Source organism: Pygocentrus nattereri, chromosome 5 (assembly GCF_015220715.1).
Source record: "Pygocentrus nattereri isolate fPygNat1 chromosome 5, fPygNat1.pri, whole genome shotgun sequence".
NCBI classification, from domain to species: Eukaryota; Metazoa; Chordata; class Actinopteri; order Characiformes; family Serrasalmidae; genus Pygocentrus; species Pygocentrus nattereri.
In genome coordinates this window covers 21,788,360-21,810,409 of record NC_051215.1, presented here as the reverse complement: position 1 = coordinate 21,810,409, position 22,050 = coordinate 21,788,360, and the positions used below count along the sequence as shown (strand labels likewise).

The 22,050-nt window shown below is 41.8% G+C and overlaps 1 protein-coding gene across 2 annotated transcripts in view; it reads left to right on the top strand.

Annotated features, from left to right (window-relative positions):
• Positions 1-22,050, top strand: part of tmem63ba (transmembrane protein 63Ba) — a 68,592-nt gene that overhangs the window by 37,376 nt on the left and 9,166 nt on the right. For both annotated transcript variants that reach the window (XM_017702665.2, XM_037538793.1), the window contains 10 exons: positions 1,479-1,559; positions 1,656-1,779; positions 9,187-9,320; positions 12,538-12,675; positions 12,827-12,980; positions 13,449-13,555; positions 13,951-14,037; positions 14,639-14,704; positions 17,521-17,683; positions 20,488-20,593. In XM_017702665.2, the coding sequence (XP_017558154.2) occupies positions 1,479-1,559; positions 1,656-1,779; positions 9,187-9,320; positions 12,538-12,675; positions 12,827-12,980; positions 13,449-13,555; positions 13,951-14,037; positions 14,639-14,704; positions 17,521-17,683; positions 20,488-20,593 (1,160 nt within the window). The remainder of the gene's footprint in view (positions 1-1,478; positions 1,560-1,655; positions 1,780-9,186; positions 9,321-12,537; positions 12,676-12,826; positions 12,981-13,448; positions 13,556-13,950; positions 14,038-14,638; positions 14,705-17,520; positions 17,684-20,487; positions 20,594-22,050) is intronic.

Below are 22,050 nucleotides of genomic sequence, written 5' to 3'. Positions count from 1 at the left end.
TTCTTATCCTCTGCTGTGAGATTTTTATTTAAGCTTTGCTTAATAATTATGAACACCAGCAACTGTGCAAGCAGAGTAGTTTGACTTGGTTTGTTTTGTTTTGACAGCAAAGAGAAGTGAGGAAGCTAATTAGAGACCAATTAGGGATTAATCTGGAGCAGCTGTGATAATTAATAAAAGGAAATAGTGACCTGTACCCAAAAAATATTTGTCCTCAGTGTAGTCCACTTTTCTGTGAGGATGTGCGGTTTGTGTTTGCAGGAGAAGAACGCCAGAGCATGACGGACAGCAGAGAATGAGTTGAAAGAGCAGGAGAGCGAGACAGAGAGCGAGACAGAGAGCGAGACAGAGAGCGAGACAGAGAGCGAGACAGAGAGCGAGACGGGGGTGGGGGGTCTGAGACTGAGGCATGGCGGAGGCTGGCAGCAGGAATAAGAGAAGATATTTTGCAGGGTAAGTGAGGATTAGAGAGATGAGAGGCATCAGTGCAGGTTTATCAGTGGACAGCTCCCAGCTGGTTTGGGAGACACTCAGACGTGTGAGACGACGACTTCAGAGCTCAGGCTTGTATAATATTCCTCATACAGGTCATACTTGTGGTGACCAATCAGAGTTTAGAATTGTTTTACTTCTGTAATACTTCATTTGCATAATGACTGTTCATTTTCCAGAACATTCCTTTTCTTTTCCTTTTTAAATTTTCTATTCTCTTCTTTTTTTTTAAATTTTGATTTATTTTATTGTTTTTCTCTTCTTGTTGTTTTCTCTTCTCTCCATTCCTCCTCTCTGTTCTCCGCTCATGTCCTCTTTATTTTTTTATCTTGTTTTATTTTCTCCACTTGTTCTCCTCACCTCTTCTCTCTCTTTCTCACATTCTCCTCTCTTTTTCTCTTCTTTTATATCCTCGTTTTTCTCTAATCTCCATTTCTCATTTCCTCCTTTGTGTTCTCCACCTGTCCTTTTTTGTTTTCTATTCCCTTCTTTTTATGTATTCTCCTTTTTTCCTTTTCTCTTCTTTGTCTCCCCTCATTTCATTACCTCTTTCTTCGTTCTTCTTCTTTTTTTCTCCTCTGATGTCCTGTCCTCTCTTTCATTTTCTATTCTCTTTTTTCTTCTCTTCTTCTTTTGTTGGCCCCTCTTCTTCTCATCTCCTCTTTTCTCCCATTTTCCTTCTTTTCTCCTCTCTTATTTTATCCTCACTCTTTTCGTCTCTTGTGTTCTCCTATCATTTTTTCTATTCTCTTTTCTTGTTCTATTCTTTTCTCGTATCACCTTTTTCTCCTTTCATCTCCTCCCTCTTTGTTCTTAGTTTCTTTTTCTTTTCTCCTCTTTTCACGTCTCCTCTCGTGTCCTCTCCTCTCTTTTTAATTTTCTTTTCTCTTTTTTTTTTTTTCTTTCTGTTTTTTTTTCCCTCTTTTCTTTTCTCCTCTTATCTCATCGCCTGACATCTTTTCTCTTTTTTTCCCCTCTTCATGCAGGCAAGCATATGAGAACTGTGTTGTGTTGGAGGCTCGCATTTGTTACGACGTGGCCAGACTGATGTATTTGGACTCTGAAAGGTAAAGTCTTTGCCATTTTTCACCAGCAGTGCTGTGTAACCATTTCCTCTAAACAGCTTAAGTGGTTTTGCATGTTTTCTGTGCTGCTGTCTGCAGGAAAAAGACTGAGCGCAGCAAGAAGTTCTACACTGACCTGTTGGCCAAGGAGCACGTGCCCACGATGATCAACCCCAAACCCTGCGGCCACCTCTGCTGCTGCGTCATCAAGGGCTGCGAGCAGGTGAGACTGGCTCAGGTCCACAGGCAGGATTAGTGCTACACTGACACTCACTTTTGCACCAGTCAGGCGTAACATTATGACAACCTCCTTTTTTCAGCTCCACTTACTCTATAGGTGCACTTTGTAGTTCTACAGTTACAGACTGTAGTCCATCTGTTTGTGACAATGAGCGTAGAAACAAAGAAGTGGTCATAATGTTATGCCTGATCAGTGTACATTTAAGATACAGCCCATTCTCCCAGCTGCATTTCTTCCCACATGTTCAGCAGAGCAGTGAGTTTTAGCCACACTTCTCTATTACAGCACAAGTACACCAGCACCCGTGACTATGCCCAGTGAACACTGCCACTTCTGTAAATGCTGTACATCTTTGTTGTGCTTTTTTTGTTTTGCTTTGCCTTCCAGTCTCTGTTTTTTGTCCTTGTGATATTCTTATGTTTCATTGTTGGCCTGTCCCTGTAAAGTGACCTTGAGCTTTGTAAACACTTTCCTATTTTAGGGTTCGGCCACCTGAATGTTAAAAAGAGCCATTTTATAATGTTTTACCATTTAGGCTGTAATTATTCTCTCAGTATGTGCTAATGTAGTAGGAAAGGTTATAAAAAATGTATGACATTAGCAAAAATACAGACTCACTTTGTTCTGCTTTAAGCTGGAGCTCAGCTGTAGCTGTTTTTCTCACATCTCCAGCAGGAAACTTTTCTTTAAAATTAGAACAGTTTCTTGTAAAACTTCTCTCAAGGTTCCACTTTTTATGAGGATTAAGTCAGCCCGTCGTTGCTTCTTTTTCAAATTTTCCCATTCCCCCTTAAATGGTGCCTGGGGTGCCAGAATGCAACTGCTACACCATTTAAGGTGGAATGAAAAAATTCAAATGAGCAGCTGAGTACAGCTTTTTAGTGTTAGACAGTTTCTCGTTGCAGATTGAATGTATCAGGAAACCAGCTGGAATGATTATAAATGCAAATAAGTCTGTCAGTTTATCTCTAAATTATCAATGTTCATTTTAAATCTTTTCGTTAGCTACTAGCTGGGCGAGATTGTTGTCTGCGTTGCTATGATCAGCAGTCTGTGCTGATCTTCAGGGTTAAAGGGTGAATTAGCAGTACTACAGTAACTCCAGCATTTAAAACCATTTATTGTTAAACTGTGTTGAACAGCCAGCAGAGCTTTATTTTACTGTAAAGGAGGGTTATTTTATTATTACCTACTAATCTAATCCTGCTGTGGAGCCACAACAGGGCGGTAAAAGACTTGCCTGTGGCTCTGGAGCAGCATGTTGCCGAACCCTGCTCTATATGAATAAAACATTAACAATGCGGTTTATTAGTTCATTCACAGTGCTCAAGTTTCCTCTGTTACCTCCCTGAGCCTCTGTTCTCTCTGCTAGCACACTGTTACATGAGAAAACAAGATTTCTCAAACACTGCGATACAAGCACTCAAAGCACACTCTGGTGGTCTTTGGCCCAGTACTGAGATGGGCCAGTGGGCCATAGTGGGCTGGATGTTGGTGCTTGGTTATAAATCAGGAAACAATAATTGACAATAAATGAACATTAAAAGAGAAGCATAAAATGTTTCTACATGGTAAACAATATTAATATACACCTTGCAACAGCAACACACAAAGCTTCATCACACGTCTCTTGACTTTAGAAACAAAATACACTTCATCTGACTTTTGTTGTTCGCTTGCAAGCAACTTGTGTAAATCTTTGTTGTTGTGTTGTAGAAACATTTGACTTAAGTTGCCATCGTTCTGCCTGATTTTGGGTATAAATCAGCCTAATCTGTTGACATTTCATGTTTAGTAATATGAGGTGCCTGTTGCTGGATCACCTGAGGTGAAAATGAAAAGAGCCTTTCTCACATCTGATTTAATATATTGGCATCATCACTGAACATTAGTTTTTGAACATTTTTTTTATTGTTTTAACAGATCATTTTCTTTTATTTTTGTGAAGTGTGGGTTCATCGATTATATACACCGACCATAACATTATGACCACCTCCTTGTTTCTACACTCATTGTCCATTTTATCAGCTCCACTAACTGTATAGCTGCACTTTGTAGTTCTACAACTACAGACTGTAGTCCATCTGCATGTTAGTGTGTGCTGTGCTGGTGCGAGTGGATCAGACACAGCAGTGCTGCTGGAGTTTTTAAGCACTGTGTCCACTCACTGTCCATTCTATTACACACTCCTACCTTGTCAGTCCATCTTGTAGATGTAAAGTCAGAGATGATAGCTCACCTGCTGCTGCACAGTTTGTGTTGTTCATCCTCTAGTCCTTCATCAGTGGTCACAGGACGCTGTTGGCTAGATATTTTTGGTTGGTGGACTATTCTCAGCCCAGCAGTGACACTGAGGTATTTAAAAACTCCAGCAGCACTGCTGTGTCTGATCCACTCAGACCAGCACAACACACACTAACACACCACCACCACCACGTCAGTGTTACTGCAGTGCTGAGAATGATCCACCACCCAAATAGTACCTGCTCTGTGAGGGTCCATGGGGGTCCTGACCACTGAAGAACAGGGTTAAAGGGGGCTAACAAAGTATCAGAGGAACAGATGGACTATAGTCTGTAACATGCTGTCTATGATTAAAAAGATGGGCCTTGTGTTGGAAAAGTTTGAGAGCACCTGTTTTAGGCTGATGATTGCTGACTCCCCCCAGGACAAGTGTCTCTAGCTATAGTGCCCCCTTACTGCAATAGTCATGTGTTACATAAACAGTGCCTAATACGTCGATCACAATCGACCAGTTGATCACATTGTGTGTTGGTAGATCGCGCCTCATTCAAATAGCCTGTCAAATTGTTCCTTGTTCTGGTGGCGTACAGGTCAATGTGACTGATGTGAAATGTGGCCTCTGTCTCTTTAACTTACTGGTTGTTATCCTAGATATGCCACAGCCCACCTAAACCCCTGCTGTGGATGTGCCTCTCTAGCGGTCTAGAGAGTTTTCTTTTGTCAGGCTCCTCCGACTGCGCTCGGTTGCTTCGTTCAAAACCTCTTCAGACACTCAGCAGCATGAAATGATGACAAATGTCGAGTTGTTCTGATGTAAATGTGGCATTAATTCCATTCTGGCTTTTCAGACTGAGTCACATTGCCTCAGATCGGGTATGTATCGGATTTCAGTACCACATATGAAAGCGTCTCATATTGGAATTGAAAATGTCAGATTCCGTGCTTTTTTTTTTTTTTTTTTTTTTTTTTTTTTTTTTGCTGTTCACACAGTCACACAGAGGATTTGGGCCACTTTTACCTGCTGTGTAAACATAGCCCAAGTCATTTTTGGCCATTTCTTTTGGTCCAATCATTATGAAATTTACATAAAATGTAAAGGGCAACTGGCATTTTCAAATGTCAAAACAAAAAAATTAGAGAGAGATGGTGATATAATTTTTTTTTCTGACAGCAGCAATGCCAGTGTAGGCCTGTCCACTGGAAAAAGTAATTTGGTAATACTCTCTATGAATTTCATGTTTGAAAGCATCTATATACACATTTATAACATGTTATAATGCTTTCATAAGACAACATAAATGTGGCCATAAATATTTATAAAAATGTATTACGTTATAGCCATGCTATATGCAACATAATGCATTATATGTGCTGTTAATAACAAATAATAAGAGCATAATAAGAATAAGTTGTATTGTCCACTCTAAGTAAAGTGAAGCGTACTGTACTAAAGCCTCCTCCATTGTTGAGATACTCGGTTTGAGGCACAGAACAGCACGACAGTGAGGAAAACCACACCATCTCCAAATGAACAGTCTGTCCGCTGCTGATGTGCGGAGAACTCTACACAGTCAACCCATGAAAAGCACCAGGATCCGGCAGCATACCAGCCAGAGTGCTCAGACAATGTGCCGATCAGCTGGCTGATGTTCTCATGGACGTATTCAACATCTCACTGAGCACTGCAGTTATTCCAACATGCTTCAAGTCCACCATCATCACCCCTGTGCCGAAGATGTCTCCAGTGTCCTGCCTCAATGACTACCTGGCTCTCACCCACCTGGAAAATGGACACCTACGTCAGAATGCTGTTCATAGACTTCAGTTCAGCATTCAACACCATCATTCCTCAGCAGCTGGCTGGAAACCTGAGCCTGAACACTTGCCTCTGTAACTGGATCCTGGATTTCTTATCTGAGAGCCCTCAGTTAGTCAGGATAGGAAATAACATCTCCAGCACCACCACACTGAGCACTGGTGCCCCTCAGGGCTGTGCTCAGTCCACTGCTCTTCACTCTACTGACTCACGACTGTACTGCAAAGTACAGCTCAAACCACATCAAGTTCACTGATGACACGACTGTGGTGGGTCTGATCAGCAAGAACGACAAGTCAGCGTACAGAGAGGAGGTGCAGCGGCTAATGGACTGGTGCGGAGCCAACAACCTGTCTCTGAATGTTATAGACAAAACTAAGGAGATGGTTGTTGACTTCTGAAGAGTGCGAGGAAGCCACCCCCCACTGAACATCACTGGTTCTGCTGTGGAAATCATCAGGAGCACCAAGTTCCTCAGTGTCCACATCACAGATAACCTCACCTGGTCCCTCAACACCAACTCCATAGCCAAGAGAGCCCAGCAGCACCTCTACCTCCTACGGAGACTGAAGAAGGCCCACCCCCCCCCCCCCCCCCCCCCCACCCCTAATACACATACTCCAAACACACAACTCTTTTGATGCTCTGCTTGCACTATCTAAAACATTGCACTGTGTTTTCACTGTTTCTCAGGTTTTTTTCTACCTCAGTAACTGCTGTGTTTATGCAAGTCATCTGACTCACAGATCACAGCATGTTATATATCTCTGCACCTTATTCTCACTATCTCATGTCCCGAATGAGTGCTGTCGGTGCTGCACTGTCCTGTCTGTTTACTGTGTCTAATGTCTGTTTAATTTATCGTATTTATTGTTTCTAGTTTAATTTTTTGTTTGCACACGATGACTGCATGTTCGCACTTTGCACTTTTTGTTCCTTGTCTCACCGTGTTGTTCCTGGAGGAGCGTAATTTCACTCCACTGTATACTTGTACATAGATGGAATGACAATAAAAGCCTCTTGACTTGAGTAAGGCATCAAGTTGAAGTATTTACTGATGGATTTACTGAAACACTAAAACATACACAATAAGAGCACATTTCAGGCTTCAAAAGTCAGAGTTTAAACTAGTGCTGTCATCAGTGTTTTACCCAATGTGGGAAAGTCAATGTCCACCACTGTTAATGTCCACCACTGTTAATGTATACCACTGTTAGCCTGCCACTCGCCTAATCCTGCATATTCAATATTGCACTGTTTGAAGCATCTGAATATTCAGGATTGAAGCCCTGAAGATGCAGCCATAGCAGCAGCACCGCTGAGAAGTAAAATATTGTCAATCTGTCTTTATGCTCTCCCAGCAGGGACTTCTTTGGCACTGACAGTATAACATGTTATTAACACTACTTATACTGCATTATATTAACAACTCGTAACGTGTAATAAACATGGCTATAAAGTGTAGTTTAATCTAATTTGTTTTTATAAATATAACCATGTTAATAATGCCTTATGAATGCATTATAAATATAAACACAAACACAACATTCATAGAAAGTGTTACCGTAATTTTAATCCACAAAAGTATGGTTACCCCCACGTAATATGATGAATTGTATCGTGACACGTTTTAGAACCAAACGACATGCAGAACCTGTTTGTGTAGCTCAGAGCTTTCCCATTTGTGTAGCACTTAGTCAGGCCTTGTGCTCAGAGCCTGTTCTCTTTAACAGTGTATTTTCACAGAGCGATGTCACAGTTTCCCCCTTTTGCTCGCTTAGAGTCGTCATGCTGTCAGACGCCGTTTTCTGCCTGTAGAAAGTCTCTGCCGAATTTATTTGTCTTGCTGGAGGAGGATATGTTCTCAGCTGCTGTCAGCTGTGTTAAACAGCTCAAAGCGCTTCAGTCAGCAGGGCCCCCTGGTGACCTCATTATCTCCACGCTCTTTACCACGGCACTCGCTCCTCTGCAACACACATCCCTGCTGAACTGTTGCTGAACACTTGACTGTGCACTGTTATGTACTGTGGGTATTAATGAGGGATGAAAAGTCTTTGTAATGTAGGTGTTAGTCAGTGCCTTTGCTTCTTTGGTTTGTCTGTCTGAATTTTTGTGACCAAATCGTAAGGCAAATTATGCAGTAACTGCATGAAATAAATGTCAATTTTTATTTAATGTCTTTATTTTTATTTTTTAAAGCTCCCTTCAAATTAATTGACCATGTTTAATGATCTACACATTACTATATGCTTACAATTTACTGATGAAAGCCAAAAATCTCAGACGCTCTGTGTTATTTTATAAAAGTAAAACTAAAAAGAGCAGATCACAGAAGAGACGCCATCTGCTTGTAGTTTATAGTCCAGATTTGTGGAAAAATAAGTCAACTTTCAGTAGAAAAACTGAACTTCTTTTATTATAAGGGTTTAAAATGACATCACCTTCTATTTGACTGGAAAGAAGAGTTACAGCCTCATACGACGCCAAGCTTCTGAATGTAGCTTATGAAATATGAAAGTTATGAAGAACCTGATGAAGTGCGTTTTGGAACCACCAGTGGTCCCGAGGAGTTGAAGAGGTTAATCATTCAAGTCCAAATGCTGTCTCTGCCTTTCAGTTTGTCGGTTTCTGAATGCTGTTTGTTTTTTATTTGATATGCACTTTTTTCCCTTTAGATGTGCTTTTAACTTTTATTTATTCAAGGCGCATTGATGCTCTGTTGTGTATAAAATGTGCTATGCAAGTAAACCTGCCTTGCCGTGTCTAAAGAACATCGTAAGATATTTTTAGTCTGTAGGAATAACCCAGGTTTATTTTAATCTCGATAATATTCATCTACTTATTTATCTTATTTTCCTTTTATTTTGATTTGATTTGATCAACTTTTACATTTTGGCTTTGTTTTAATAATTGCTTTATATTTTCTACTGTATTTTTCTGTGTTTTTTATTTTTAACGTTTTTTCATTTTTTATATTTACCTTATTTGAGTCATTTTTTTAAGTTTACTTTTATTATTTGATATGTTTGTACACATTATCAATCCTTTTTCCTGTATCAGCTGTTCAACATTGTAAATGAGGGTCACCCTCAGTTTTCTCTGAGGTTAAATACAGATTGATTAGATTAGATAAATAGCGCTTGACACTAAAGCAGCTACAAACTTAAAATAAAGCACAACTCTGTTGTCACTGCAGCTTGTTTAATTAAGATGTGGTGCCCATTTCAATGTTGAATATTGTTTCATACCTTAATCACTGAACATTGGCACATATAAGTCTGGTATACATCACTGCTGAAGCCAAACTCTTATGCCATTGTGTTGTGCAGGAGGAGGCGGTGAGCTACTACACTAAGCTGGAGGCCAAGCTGAGGGAGGAGTACAAGAAGGAGAGAGAGAAAGTCAACACTAAACCTTTGGACATGGCCTTCGTCACCTTCCAGAATGAAGCCATGGCTGCAGTGTAGGTTTGAAAGGCTGTGTGTTTAAATGCATAATGAATGTATTATGCAGCTGTGGTAGTCCGTCACACCACCAAAATCAGTGATGTTATTCTGCTCTGGGAAGCTGCAATTACAGAAATACAGTCATAAGCAAATGTTTGGGCTCCCCTGGTCAAATTACCTGTTGATTTTACATTTTAATGCATATTTACTGTTTATTTGCTACAATTATTTGTTATAAAAATTATGCCATGTTAATGTTTTTCTCCAAAAAACTTGAACTCAGCAAATTAATAGAAGTTTATTTTCCTGTCCCTCCCATCGACCCACCACCGATGGGAGGGGCAGTAGTAGGTTCGGTGCTTTGTGGATCGGGCAGTGTCCGAAGGCGTGGGCCTTGGCGTTCTGATCCTCGGTTGCTGAAACTGGCTTTTGGAACTTGGAATTTTACCTCACTGGCGGGGAAGGAGCCTGAGTTGGTGCACGAGGTTGAGAGATACCGGCTAGATATAGTCGGGCTCACCTCAACACACAGCCTGGGCTCTGGGTCCAATCTCCTTGAGAGGGGCTGGACTTTATTCTTTTCTGGAGTTGCCCATGGTGAGAGGCGGCGGGCAGGTGTGGGCTTTCTCATAGCCCCTCGACTCGGTGCCTGTATGTTGGGGTTTTCTCCGGTGGACGAGAGGGTAGCTTCCCTACGCCTTCGGGTTGGGGAACGGGTCCTGACCGCTGTCTGTGCTTATGCACCGAACAGCAGTTCAGAGTACCCAGCCTTCTTAGAGTCCTTGGGAAGGGTGCTTGAAAGTGCTCCTCCCGGAGACTGTTGTCCTACTGGGGGACTTTAACGCTCACGTGGGCAATGACAGTGAGACCTGGAGGGGTGTGATTGGGAGGAATGGCCTCTCTGATCTGAACCCGAGTAGTGTTCAGTTTTTGGACTTCTGTGCAAAACACAGTTTGTCCATCACGAACACCATGTTTGAACACAAGGATGTCCATAAGTGCACATGGCACCAGGACATCCTAGGCCGCAATTCAATGATTGACTTTGTAGTCGTGTCATCGGACTTGCGGCCGTGTGTTTTGGACACTCGGGTAAAGAGAGGAGCTGAGCTGTCAACTGATCATCACTTGGTGGTGAGTTGGATCAGGTGGTGGGGGGAAGATGCCGGTCAGACCAGGCAAGCCCAAACATATAGTGAGGGTTTGCTGCGAACTTCTGGCAGAAGAACCTGTCAGATTGATCTTCAACTCACACCTCCGTCAGAACTTTGACCAGATATCGGGGGAGGTGGGGGACGTTGACTCAGAATGGGCCATGTTCCGCTCCTCCATTGTTGAAGCGGCTGACTGTAGCTGTGGCCATAAGGTAGTTGGTGCCTGTCGGGGCTGCAATCCTTGAACCTGGTGGTGGACACCGCAGGTGAGAGATGCCGGTCAAGCTGAAGAAGGAGTCCTACCGGGCATGGTTGGCCTGTGGGACACAAGAGGCAGCTGGCAGGTATCGACAGGCCAAGCGATCTGCGGCTTCAGTCATCACCAAGGCAAAAACCCTTGTATGGGAGGAGTTTGGTGAAGCCTTGGAAAGTGACTTTAAGTCGCCTCCGAAAAGATTCTGGCAAACAGTCAGGCGACTCAGAACGGGAAAGCAGTGTGCCACTAGCACTGTATATAGTGGAGATGGTGTGCTGCTGACTTCGACTGAAGACGTCATTGGGCTGTGGAAGGAATACTTTGAGGACCTTCTCAATCCCACCGACACGTTCTCCAGTGAGGAGGCAGAGTCTGGGGACATGGGAATAGGCTTGTCCATTACTGAGGCCGAAGTCGCTAAGGTAGCTAAGAAGCCCCTTGGTGGCAAGGCTCCAGGGGTGGATGAGATCCGCCCTGAGTTCCTGAAGGCTTTGGATGTTGTGGGGCTGTCTTGGCTGACAAGCCTTTTCAATATTGCGTGGACATGGGGGGCGGTGCCACTGGATTGGCAGACTGGGGTGGTGGTGCCTCTTTTTTAAAAAAGGGGACTGGAGGGTGTGTTCCAACTACAGGGAAATCACACTCCTCAGCCTCCCTGGTAAGGTCTATGCAGGGGTACTGGAGAAGAGAGTCCGGCTTATAGTCGAACCTCGGATCCAGGAGGAGCAGTGCGGGTTCCGCCCTGGTCGTGGAACACTGGACCAACCTCACTGGAACAACCTTTTGAAGAAAACAGAAGATTTAGATGTAGATTGTGTTTTTTTTTTGTGGTGTGTGTCACCTGTAAGTATTAAAATGTGCAGATCTGATTTGAATGCCTAAAGCCTTAATAAGTATGCAATTTGGTTGGGGGTATACATACTTCTGCGTGCAACCGTGCAGCAAAGCATATTTTAAGGCCCAATCCCATTTCACCCCTCGCCCCTACCACTTAGCCCTTACCTTCAGTTTTGCATGTTCACGTCTAGGGGTGGGGTGTCCCGTTTGTTGTTGAGATAGAGGGGTAGGGTGAAGTGTTGGGGCTACATGACCCTCCAAATGGAGGTTTTTCAGAGAGTGTAAACAGAGTTCTGAGGGGAAAAAAAATGGAAAACCGTCAAGTTGACTGAACCAGAGAACAAAGAAACCCACAAATGTGAGAATTTCCTCCATTAAAAACGTATGATAACTATTGTATTGTTCATAACAAGCATAAAAAATCGCTAGTAGAACACTGATAGCTAAATTTCCCATTCCACCTTAAATGTTGTGGCAGTTCTGAGGCTGCTGTTCCATTTAAGGTGGATCGGGAAAATTTGAACAAGAAGCTGGCGAATATCTGACTTCAGCTTCATGTCACTGTAGAACTAGGGGTGAGTGATAATCACCCTCCTCTTTGAAGGCATATGATGCCCTAAATGTAACTAAAGCCCAGCAGTGAGGAGCTGAAATTTACCCTCCTCTGCTGTCACTACAGACAGGCAGGGTCGCCTACAGAGCAGAGCTAGTAGCTTTTAATGAAGTGATGCTCTTTTTATTTTGGTTTGTCCCATTTCAGAGGGAAGATCTCAACCACTACCCTGTAACATAGTTCAAAGGGGTCAGAGTGACACTCGTAAACGAGGGGTAGGGGTAAAAATAAGATATGAGATTGGGGCTTAACATTGTGGCTCCAGGAACAAGACCGTTGTCATTGTGAAAATCATGTCTGTTTTCACCCTTTTTATTTTATTACATTCTTCCCTTTTTCAACACATTATATTCATTATCTGTCTCTGTCTCTAGTATTTTGAAGGACTTTAATGCATGTCAGTGCCAAGGCTGTCATTGTCGCCGGGAGCCCAAATCCTCACCGTTCAGCAGCATCCTCCAAACCTACAACTGGACGGTCACCTACGCTCCTGACCCGCAGAATGTTTACTGGTAGGAGCTCCTGCCCTGAACTTTCAGACCCTCCTTATCCACAGACACGATATATAATTCTGTTGGAAACCGTTGTTTGAGAAGTACACACTTCTGATTCTAGAGGTCATGGAGTGTCATTAATCCAAAAACACTGCACTTAATCCTTCAGGGAGCATTTGTCCATTGGTGGCTTGACCTGGTGGCTTCGCTGCTTCATCATCAACTGCTTTCTCTTCATACTTCTCTTCTTCCTCACTACACCTGCCATCATCATCTCCACCATGGACAAGTTCAACGTCACAAAGCCTGTGGAGTACCTAAATGTGAGTGCACCATGAGAAAAAGAGGTGATGTGCATATTTGTGCATATGTGTATCAGGTGATTAGTTGTTGTATATGAGCTGATGTGCATATTTACGCTCTGCACAGCAGACAGTTTTTAATCTAACCCGAGCCGCTTTTGATTGCAAAGTCTAAATGCATGTGGTTAAAATCTGATCAGGTTACAGTCCAAATGCAATTTACATGAAACAACCAGGTATAAACAGGATCCTAGACTCCTAGCAGACCACATTTAACATATCCCAGGTGAGTTTGACACCTGTGAACTAGAAGGAATGCTTTGCTAGTTTTTGTTTTAGGTCACATCTTCAGTAAAAGGTGTTCATTACGAAATGGGACGTAACAAACTGATGTTGATCCAAATGTGCTCATAGTCCTGATGACCTTTGTCACTCCCATCCTCACTGTGTCCTTCCCCTCCACTGTCCTGCTTGGGTGTGGACCTCCAGAATCCCATTATCACCCAATTCTTCCCCACCCTGCTGTTGTGGAGCTTCTCGGCCCTGTTACCCACCATCGTCTACTACTCCGCCTTCTTCGAGGCCCATTGGACACGGTACACACCTTATCCCTACCTTCCCTCTCACTTACACACAGACACCAGAGCACTGGTTCGTGAAGGCCTGTCTCGCCATCTCCCCTCAAAACACAACACTACAGCAATCTTTACATTTCTTTTTATTATTAGTAGTATTTACTTTGTACAATAAATAGGTAGAAGATCCTTGAATGTAGTGAATGTTATATATTAACAATAATTTAGAAATGTATGTATACACGTGCACACACACACACACACACACACACACACACACACACACACACACACACACACACACACACACACACACACACACACATATATATGTACGAAAACGTATGCGTGTTAAGACTCATGCTTTCAGCTGCAGTGTGCCTTCTGACCCTGTTGTGTCTGGAATTTTGACACAGCTCTGGAGAGAACAGGACCACCATGCACAAGTGCTACACTTTCCTCATCTTTATGGTCCTCCTCTTGCCGTCTCTGGGACTCAGCAGGTACATCAGCTTCGCATACAACTCCACAGTGACTGGAGGAAAAGCACAGTGTAGAAACATATGACTGTGTACATGTGCAGTGCTGCACATGTGCTGATTATTTACAGCCAGCTAAAATAGTAACACTATAAAGGAAAATCAGAGTCACCCTTCACTTACTCACTTTCCAGTCAAAACAAGTTAATATTTTTAGTTTCAGGGAAAAGAAAACAAAGAAAACTACCAAGTATAGCAAAATCGTCAGGAGTCCCATTTTCTTTATATCTGTAAACTCCAGTTTTGGAAACTCCTCTTTTTTCACTTTCTGTTCTCTTTGACTTTCACCTACCATATGCAAGTGGATTATCTTGCATCTAACCCCCTTAGAAACCCCCTCAAATATGAATATGTTGTACTTAATGGAAGTTTTGGCTGGAAATTAGGGGAAAGAAAGGTGGTCTCTGACATTTGCATAGTACTGTACATATTTCATAAGAAGTGCAAATGAAAACAGTGCATTTTTCTCACTACAGACAATCTTTGGAAGTTAGTATTTTAACTGTAATGAAATGTTCTGTATCACTTTTATAACGTATTCTGTGATCATTCTCTCCTGCTGTAGCTTGGATGTGTTCTTCCGCTGGCTTTTTGATAAGACGTTCCTGGATAAAGCAACAGTGAGATTTGAGTAAGTTTGAAAAAAAACAGGCAGTTCTGGCTTGTGAAGTATGGGATTATTTTAAATTACCCCATTTCTGACGTACAAAATACATTTGGCATCTGCACATTAACAGTTCTGTAATAAACGCGCCACAGACTCAGAGACGACGTCTAATGTTCTGGAGCATCTCAGCTGTCTTATACTCTAAGAATGGAAAGTGTACATTTTTTGCATGTTATTATCTGTTATTTTTAGGACTCATCTCTGCATCTTCTGATCCACACATCAGAAGCATAGGCAGAAGCGTAGACTTCTTTTAGCTTGAGAATGTTGCAAACCATCCTGTAGGTTTACAGTAGCTCACTGTACGTTTTCCTGTAGCCCTCTGTGGGCTGCCCCCTCCCTGTCTATGGCAATGTTCACACAGCAGGAAAAAACAGCCCAAATCTGATTTTCTTTGGTTTTTTTGGTTGGCTGTTCACAATATCTTTTAAATGTAATCTGTATGCGACATCAGTATAAACAGTGGTGCAGTCATGGGCTGGAGGTTAGGGTACCAGGGTGCCAGACCGGAAGGTCGCCGGTTCGATCCCCAGAGCTGACAGCACATGACTGAGATGTCCTTGAGCAAGACACCTAACCCCCAGCTGCTCCCCGGGCGCTGCGGTTTGGGCTGCCCACTGCTCCGGGCAAGTGTGCTCACTGCCCCCTAGTGTGTGTGTGCTCACTAGAGTGTATGTGGTGTTTCACTTCACGGATGGGTTAAAAGCGGAGGTGGACTTTCCCCATCGTAGGAGTTAATAAGAGTCACTTAATCTTAATCTTAACAGATCAGCTCCTAAACTGACCGACTCACAGAAGGAGAAAAAGGGCATGTTATTTGGCCATGGTCACTTCTTTACTTTGTGTCCTTGGATTGTTCAAACTTTGCTTTCAGACTTTTAGCTGTTATTTGACGCTGCAGCCTCGTTCTCCTGCGGCTGCGTTTGGCTGTTTCTTACCAAATCTCTTCAAATATGGTGGGTTTTGGATGAGTCTCTTCTACCGTTTTGACCACCATGGACCTTCACGCTGTACTGCATGAACTGACCATCCTGCTGCTGCTGCAGCCTAAACTCAGATTATCTAATTAACCATTGTTTCACCTGTTTTTCCACGTTTCTGTATTCTAATATTTTATACTAGCGCTGTTTGCTGTCCGGTGTCGACCAGAGGAGGATGAGTTCCTCTTTTGAGTCTTGGTTCCTCTCAGGTTTCTTCTTCTTGCTCTTAGGGTGTTTTTCCTTGTCACTGTTACCATTGGTAACGCTCATGGGGACTCGGACCCGGATTTTTCCGTAAAGCTTCTTTGTGACTACACCTTTTTTATTTAGTAAATTTTTTTTGGTGCAGTATGTTTTAGCAGCACGAAATTATAACGAATGTCGAGTTGGTTTGAAGTAAAAGTTGAATGAATCGCGAGTCGCATTGCCGCAGATCGGATACAGATCGGATTTCAGTACCACACATGAAAGCGTCTCAAATCAGAATTGAAAATGGCAGATTCAGTGTGTTTTTGCTGCTCACGCTGACACACAGACACACATCTGTGTAACATATGAAGAAAAAAAATCGGATTTAGGCCACATTTTCCTGCTGTGTGAACAAAGCCTATGTAGTTTACTCCAGTCATACTTGTACGCTTCGTTCTTCTGGTACACATTTTTATGGTTTCATCATCAGACTTCGTTCTGTTGGTTATTAGGGCAGAACAATTTTGGCAAAATATATCATTTAAATCTAAGTTGCAGTTGTTTTATGTTTTTATCTTAAATTGTAAATACTGTTTGACCAGAGGAGGATGGGTCTCCCCTTGTCTTGGTTCCTCCCAAGGTTTCTTCCTCCAGACTGAGGGAGTTTTTCCTTGCCACCGTCGCCTCTGGCTTGCTCACTGGGATATATATATGTTACAACTGTATGTTTTCAAACTTCTGTAAAGCTGCTTTGTGACAACATCGTTGTAAAAAGCGCTATACAAATAAACCTGAATTTATGTAAACTGAGGTAGGAGCCCTTTTTGGCTGAGAAGAGCAGCAGCAGAATCCACAGCACATGGATGTTTGGTTGCTTGGGATTAGTCAAATTCATTTAAAAGCAGTTCACAAGCTCTGTGTTATTACATAAAATTTCCCTACTTAAAACTTGCAACTGTGTTGATAATAGACTGAAAGACTAATAAAAATTGAGGCTGAAAATTACAACTCTTTCAAATAGCGATTTTGATATTAAAATATGACCTGTTGTCAATCAACCACCAGTTGGTTTTTTTTTTTCGCATTACACAACTTTACCAGCCTTTTGTTGCCCCTGTCCCAACTTTTTTGGAAAGTGCTGTTGGCATCAAATTCAAAATGGGTAAATATTTTTAAAAATACAACAAAATTTCTGTTTCAGCGTTTTGATATTTTGTCTTTGTTCTACTTTCAGTGAAATATAGGATGATGATTTGCACATCATTGCATTTTGTTTTTATTTACATTTTGCACCAGCTAGTCCCAACTTTTTTGGAAATGGGCTTGTACTTTTAAATCTCATCTCAAAACTCATCTGTTTCAGTTGGCCTTTGATTTCATAACCTTGTTTATTCACTCTATTCTGTCATCTGATGTGATTGACAGTACTTATGTACTTTTCCTTTTTTATTATTTTGTTAGGCTTTTGATGTCTTGTGGTGTCTTGAAAGGCATTTCTAACTAAAATCCTATTAATATTATTGTCTGAAATGTGAATTTTGTCTGGAATATGATTTTTAACCATGTGTTTCCAGAACTCTAGTAAGATGTTTATCTTCCTCACCATTTCAGATGTGTGTTCCTCCCAGACAACGGAGCCTTCTTTGTTAATTACGTCATCGCCTCAGCCTTCATCGGTAATGCTATGGACCTGTTACGCATCCCCGGTCTGCTCATGTACATGATCCGCCTCTGCCTGGCGCGCTCTGCAGCTGAGAGACGCAACGTAAAGAAGGTACTGGATCTTCTCCACAAGCTACAACCCAGTGCTGTATTACTTCATTCACAGGCAGTTGTCATTTGTAGGTTCAGCTATTTTGAACCATACACGTGCACTTTTAGGGGCATATCCAAGATACAGATTAGGCATAACATTACGACCACCTCCTTGTTTCTATACTCATTGTCCATTTTATCAGCTCCACTTATTAAATAGGTGCACTTTGTAGTTTTACAGTTACAGACTGTAGTCCATCTGCATGTTAGTGTGTGCTGTGCTGTGCTGATCAGTGCTGCTGGAGTTTGTAAACACTGTCCACTCTATTAGAGACTCCTACTTTGTAATGTAAAGTCAGAGATGATAGCTCATCTGCTGTTCCACAGTCTGTGTTGGTCATCCTCTAGTCCTTCATCAGTGGTCACAGGACGCTGCCCACAGGACACTCCTGGCTGGCTATTTTTGGTTGGTGGATTATTCTCAGTCTAGCAGTGATTGCTGTGTAAAAACTCTGAGGGTCTATGGGGGTCCTGACCACTGAAGAACAGGGTAAAAGGGGGCTAACAAAGTATGAGAGAAACAGATGGACTACAGTCTGTAACTGTAGAACTACAAAGTGCACCTATAGAGTAAGTGGAGCTGATAAAATGAACAATGAGAGTAGAAACGAGGAGGTGGTCTGAATGTTATGTCTGATTGGTGTATAGTGTTATCACAGTATGACTTTCCGTGATAAACATATCATTAAGGGCTACATACAGCACCAAAGTGACATAATTAGATTGGCGGGAATGAAGCGTTAAAAGTCCTTCTCCTTCTCACCCGTCTCGCCTTCAGGCTTTTAGTTTACTGTTCTGTTTTAAAACATTGTTATGAAATGGTACAAATTACATACGTAAGGTTCACAGTTAGACTTTCAACCGTCTTAGCTTTGGCCCTTTTAACAGGAGATTGCGAGTTCGATCCCTGGTGATGCTACTGCCATCCATGGCCGGGAGTCCTAGAGGGCACAATTGGCCTCGCTCTCTGGGTGGGTAGAATGGGGGGCCCTCCGTCTTCCCCCATCACTGAGCACTGTGTTAGTCAGCGCAGGCATCTGTTAGCTGACGTAACAGATTTGGCAGGCCAAGCCCATTCAGCTGTCAAGTGACTTTGCGTGAGCGGCAGTTTGAAAAGATGTGGTGGCTTGGAGGAAGCCTGTGTTTGCCTTCTCCCTCCTAGTGTTGTTAGTATCGTGTGAATGGGGGAGTCATAAATACTGGGTGGAATTGGAGATGACTAAATTGGGGAGAAAATTGAGTAAAAATAAAAAATTTTAAAAACAATTGAACCTTAAAACCACTGGTGTACCTTTTGAGAGAACATTTACATTGTTTGTACATTGATGAATGAAAGATGTAGTTGAACAGAACCTTCATTTCTAACAGTGTGAACTATAGAACAGTTCTCAAAATTAAAGAAAAAAGTTGTATCTGTTTTAGCTCTAAATTTCTTACTAGTGCAGTTCACTTTATCAGCTGCACCAAACTACTAATTACGCTAGCGTTGTTTAAAATAACATCAGCAGTGTCTGAAGGAACGTCAAGATTTTCTAGGTAGCACTAAGATGCTCAGAGCTAAGGTTTGATATGCTGCAGCTGTGTTCTAGCAGACGCCATCGTTGAGAAAAGTGAACAGAAAACAATATAAAAACCTTTTTTTTTTTCAGATTCTTTCGAGACAACAAAGTTGCATGAGTGCTCACTTAAAAATGATGGTTCTTCAAGGGTTCCTTAATAAAGAGAACCCTTGGCATGGTTAAATGCTTCTTTGCATTGTGAACACGTTTTTCAGATTGATGGAGAGTGTTCGGTATATGGTTCTATATAGAACCTGTTTGAAAAGGGTTCTTATATAGTACGAAAAAGCATCCTTCTATTGTTAGAATGTAGGCTTGTTACAATAGAACCTTTTTTGCCACTATATAGAACCATTTTCCAAAAGGTTCTACATAGATCAACATTCTTAAAGAAAAGATTCAAGGTTCTTCAAGGGTTCTTTAGTAAAGAAAATGGTTCTATGGAACAATGAACACTCAAACCCTTTGCATGATTAAAAGGTTTTCTGCATCATTAAAGGGTTTTTTCAGATTGATGGAGAATGTGCTGTACATGGTTCTATATAGAACCTTTTTGAGAAGGGTTCTGTATAGCACCAAATAGAGATCTTCTATTGTTAGGCTGTCAGGCTTGTTACAATAGAATCATTTTTGGGGGGGCTACATAGAACCATGTTCTTCTCCGCTGTTTAAAAAGATGGTTCTTTAGTAAAGAAAATAGTTCTATAGAGAATCATGAACACTCAAAGAGCCCTCTGCATGATAAAGGGTTCTTTGCATCATTAAAAGATTTTTCAGATTGATGGAGAATGTGCTCTAAATCTGTATAGCCCTATAGGGTTCTTCTATTGTTACGATGTCAGACTTGTTACAATAGAAGAACCTGTTTGGGTGCCTTACAGAACCCTTTCAAAAAGACTCTCTGTAGAACTGTCTGTAGCACATTGATACACATTTTCCATCAATCGGAAGAACCCTTTCATGAGACCGAGAACCCTTTAGTTTTGCAGAAGGTTCTTTTGAGTGTTCATGGTTCTATATAGAGCCATTTTCTTTACTGAAGGACCCTTGAAGAACTGTTTTAGGCGTGTGATGTTAGACGGGCGTAGAACACTGCTGTTGAGGATTGAGTGTGATTGGTCATGTAGTTTGTCCTGAAGGTGCAGTAGATGCTCTCATACGTATTAACACAACACGCTGATGATGGTTATGTTCTGATGTGCAGCATCAAGCGTACGAGTTCCAGTTCGGGGCGGCGTATGCCTGGCTGATGAACGTCTTCACGGTAGTCATGACCTACAGCATCACCTGCCCCATCATCGTTCCTTTTGGTAAGCTCCTCAAATCCAGCTTGAAATAGAAAAGAGCTTTGAGTGGCGCTTTATGCTGTTATGAAATGAATGAAACACCTGCTGTGAAATAATAACCAAAGTAGATTCGATCATGTTTTCATTGTCAGTATGGATGTAAATTTATTCAGTTGATAGATGAGTGGGGTCAGTTAAAAAACTATCGTTTTATTCAATAACAAACCGTTGCTATTTAAATAGGTGGGTTTATTGTTCAGGTTGAGGATTTGTTTTAGAGTTGTACAGATGAGGGTACCATGGGCTGCTGGTTCTGCTAGATCAGGGATCACAATCTAAATGAAAAATGATGTCCTTCCTACAAAAATCAAACCACCTTGGAAGCCACAACATGTTATGTCTATTTTACCATCTTGGCTATAAATGTCTCTGTGTGCTAATTTACTAGTATAGGTTAAAAAACATATAAATTAAAACACAGACTTACTTTGCTCTGCTTTAAGCTGTAGCTCAGCTATAAACTCTTTTCTCGCATCTCCAGCAGGAAACTTTTCCACAAAGGTAGAACAGTTTCTTGTAAAATGTCTGTGTTTGGCTTTTTACGAGGCTGAAGTCGCTTCTCGTTTGCCATCTTCCTGTTTGAATTTCCCCGATCTGTCTTATATGGTGCCAAAGATGCCAGAATGTAACTGCAGCACAATTTAAGGTGGAACGGAAAAATTCAAACAAGAAACTGGAGAACGAGAAACTGACTTCAGCTTTGTGACTTTTTAAGCGTTTAAGCCCATTTACTGTTAAACTGTGTTGAATGATCAGCAGAGCTTTATTTTACTGTAAAGGAGGATTATTTTATTTTTACATACTAATCCAATTGAGCTGTGGAGCTGCAACAGGGCAGTAAAAGAGCCGCCGAGCTCTTGTGATGGATAGAGCTACTAAAAAAATGCATCCAGTTAATGACAGTGCTGATCAGGATCTCTTCTCAAGAGGACGATGTTACAGTGATTAAACAAACGTCCACAAGTGACAACATATGACTGTTCTCCAAGAGAACAGGGGTGTGTACAGATGAGCTTGCAATGGGCAGGTGGTTCTGCTAGATCAGGGATCGCAACCTAAATGGTAAGACGAGCCATTTCATCCTTTCTACAAAATTCTAATTACCTTGGGAGCCGAAACATTTATCTGTTTTACCATCTTGGCTGTAAATGTGTCTCAGTATGTGCTGATGTGCTAGTATAGACTAAAAATATAATATAATGGAAAACGCAGACTCACTTTGCTCTGCTTTAAGCTGTAGCTCAGCTGTGGCTCCTTTTCTCGCATCTCCAGCAGGAAACTTTTCCACAAAAGGAGATCAGTTTCTTGTAAAATGTCTCTCAACTTTTGACTTTTTCTGAGGCTGAAGTCGCTTCTCATTTGCCAGTTTCTTGTTTGAATTTCCTGTTGCATCTTAAATGGTGCCTGAGGTGCTAGAATGT